General features: G+C 44.6%; 1 protein-coding gene across 4 annotated transcripts in view; it reads right to left on the bottom strand.

The window, feature by feature from the left end:
- The window catches only part of col4a3 (collagen, type IV, alpha 3), a 44,790-nt gene that overhangs the window by 24,422 nt on the left and 18,583 nt on the right, over positions 1 to 1,785 (bottom strand). For all 4 annotated transcript variants that reach the window (XM_005737493.1, XM_005737492.2, XM_005737491.1 and 1 more), the window contains exons 20-23: positions 1,438 to 1,519; positions 1,223 to 1,258; positions 473 to 637; positions 203 to 295 (exon numbers count right to left, since the gene is read on the bottom strand). In XM_005737493.1, the coding sequence (XP_005737550.1) occupies positions 203 to 295; positions 473 to 637; positions 1,223 to 1,258; positions 1,438 to 1,519 (376 nt within the window). The remainder of the gene's footprint in view (positions 1 to 202; positions 296 to 472; positions 638 to 1,222; positions 1,259 to 1,437; positions 1,520 to 1,785) is intronic.

Genomic DNA, 1,785 nt, shown 5'->3' with positions numbered 1-1,785 from the left:
TAGCTGCAGAAAAGGCTAACATTGTTATATTTTTACAAAAACCAGCTGAACATGAGAGGTTTTTGGACCAATTTTGTGTTCTCCATTCTTTAAGCACCGTTTAAGCACCGGCACCGTTTCAAAAGTACCGGTTTGGCACCGGTATCGGATAAAACCTAAACGATACCCATCCCTACATGATGCACAACTCCAGCTCTCTCACCCTTCTGTCCTCTCGTGCCTTTTTCTCCAAGAGATCCCATCGAGCCCTTCAAACCTTTAGGTCCTGGCAGTCCTGCGCCTCCCTCGAGGTAGTCTGGCAGTTACAAGAGACACATTAAACTAGACGGACTTTCAGCTGCTGGTAGTGCTGCGATTCAGTGATGTACTCTTTTAATTTCTCGTCTTTATTCTCTTTAAGCTTCAAAGACAAACGTCAGAGGGTCCGGGATGCTTCCCTGAGGGACACCACATGTTTAAAATGAAACATCACCTGGTATTCCTGGTTCTCCGGGCTCTCCGATAGCACCCTGAAGTCCTGGCTTTCCAGTCAGGCCTGTGGGGCCAGCAGTGGAGGGGCCCTCTTCTCCTCGGTCTCCCTTTGGTCCAAATGATCCAGGTGGTCCCTGTATCCCCGGAGGACCAGGCAAAGGAACACCTGGAGTGAAGGATGGCAGACTGTCACCAAAGAACAGCTTCTGATAACCTTGAATATTATAAATTATTATATAATTTATATTTCTTTGTGCCTGAGTAAAGTGTCAGCCTTTAAAAAGGCTTTTATTTTGGAAACGGGCACCAGCAGCTATTTTTTTTTCAGCTGCAGCTAAACAGACAATATCAGACAAGACTGACGAAAACGGAATAAATTTTCATTTTATATATATAATAGATAATAATAATAATAATATATGTTTCCCACCAAGTGAAGTCTCACGGTTTCTTTGTTGAAACCTTTTTCATTTTGATCAAAACATTCCAAAAATATCAGCAATCAAATAAAGTTGCAGGAAATCTGGTGGATGTCGGGTGTAATCCATCCACTGCAGTTTAGCCAGCTTCAACTAAAAGACACTGTTACTTTCACCATCAGTCATATTCGGCAGCACAGGCCTGTTTTGGAGCGAGACCCCAGCAGAGCAGCTGTAGCCAGACTAACGCAGCTTAGATACAAAGGTGGTCTCTGGATTAACACCATGATGGATTACATGAGGGACAGAGAGAGAGAATAGTCAGACTTTACCTGGCTCGCCCTTTTCTCCAGGTAAACCGATGTATCCTGAAACAGGTGAGAGAAAAAGTCTGAAATGATAGCGGCATGAACCTCTCAATGTAATCTGATTACAAACACAACTCAGGTCGTTGCTTTGACAGTCACAGAATATAAGTATATAACATACAGTATAATATAAATATAATATTTCATAAGTAAAACATTACTTGGGAAATGAAATTCACCTTGTACTCCAGAAGCTCCTGGGGGCCCCCGGGGCCCGGGAAAACCAGGCTGGCCTTTCAGATAAATCCTCTTCCACACCATCTGGTTTATAAAAAAGTTAAAAGTAACACAAACACAGATTATGGATTCAAAACCAAGCATCAACCTTCAGGGCTGAAAAATGAAGTCTGAAAACCTGCAGTTCCTCTAATGTCCAGTTGAGGCTGACTCCAAAACGGAGCCAGTCCTCATAGACTCAAGACTTAGTGCTTCACAGGCCCCGCCCCCCTTAGCAAGAAGAACCCCACCCCGGTTGGGTGGACTGTCCCGGGCTCTGTGGGGCCGGGCGGCGCTGCTGCACTGGGCCC

This window comes from Pundamilia nyererei, unplaced genomic scaffold, assembly GCF_000239375.1.
Source record: "Pundamilia nyererei isolate P.nyererei 1_Seehausen unplaced genomic scaffold, PunNye1.0 scaffold00076, whole genome shotgun sequence".
NCBI lineage: Eukaryota > Metazoa > Chordata > Actinopteri > Cichliformes > Cichlidae > Pundamilia > Pundamilia nyererei.
The sequence above is the reverse complement of the archived record's forward strand: the minus strand, read 5'-3'. Positions and strand labels throughout refer to the sequence as shown.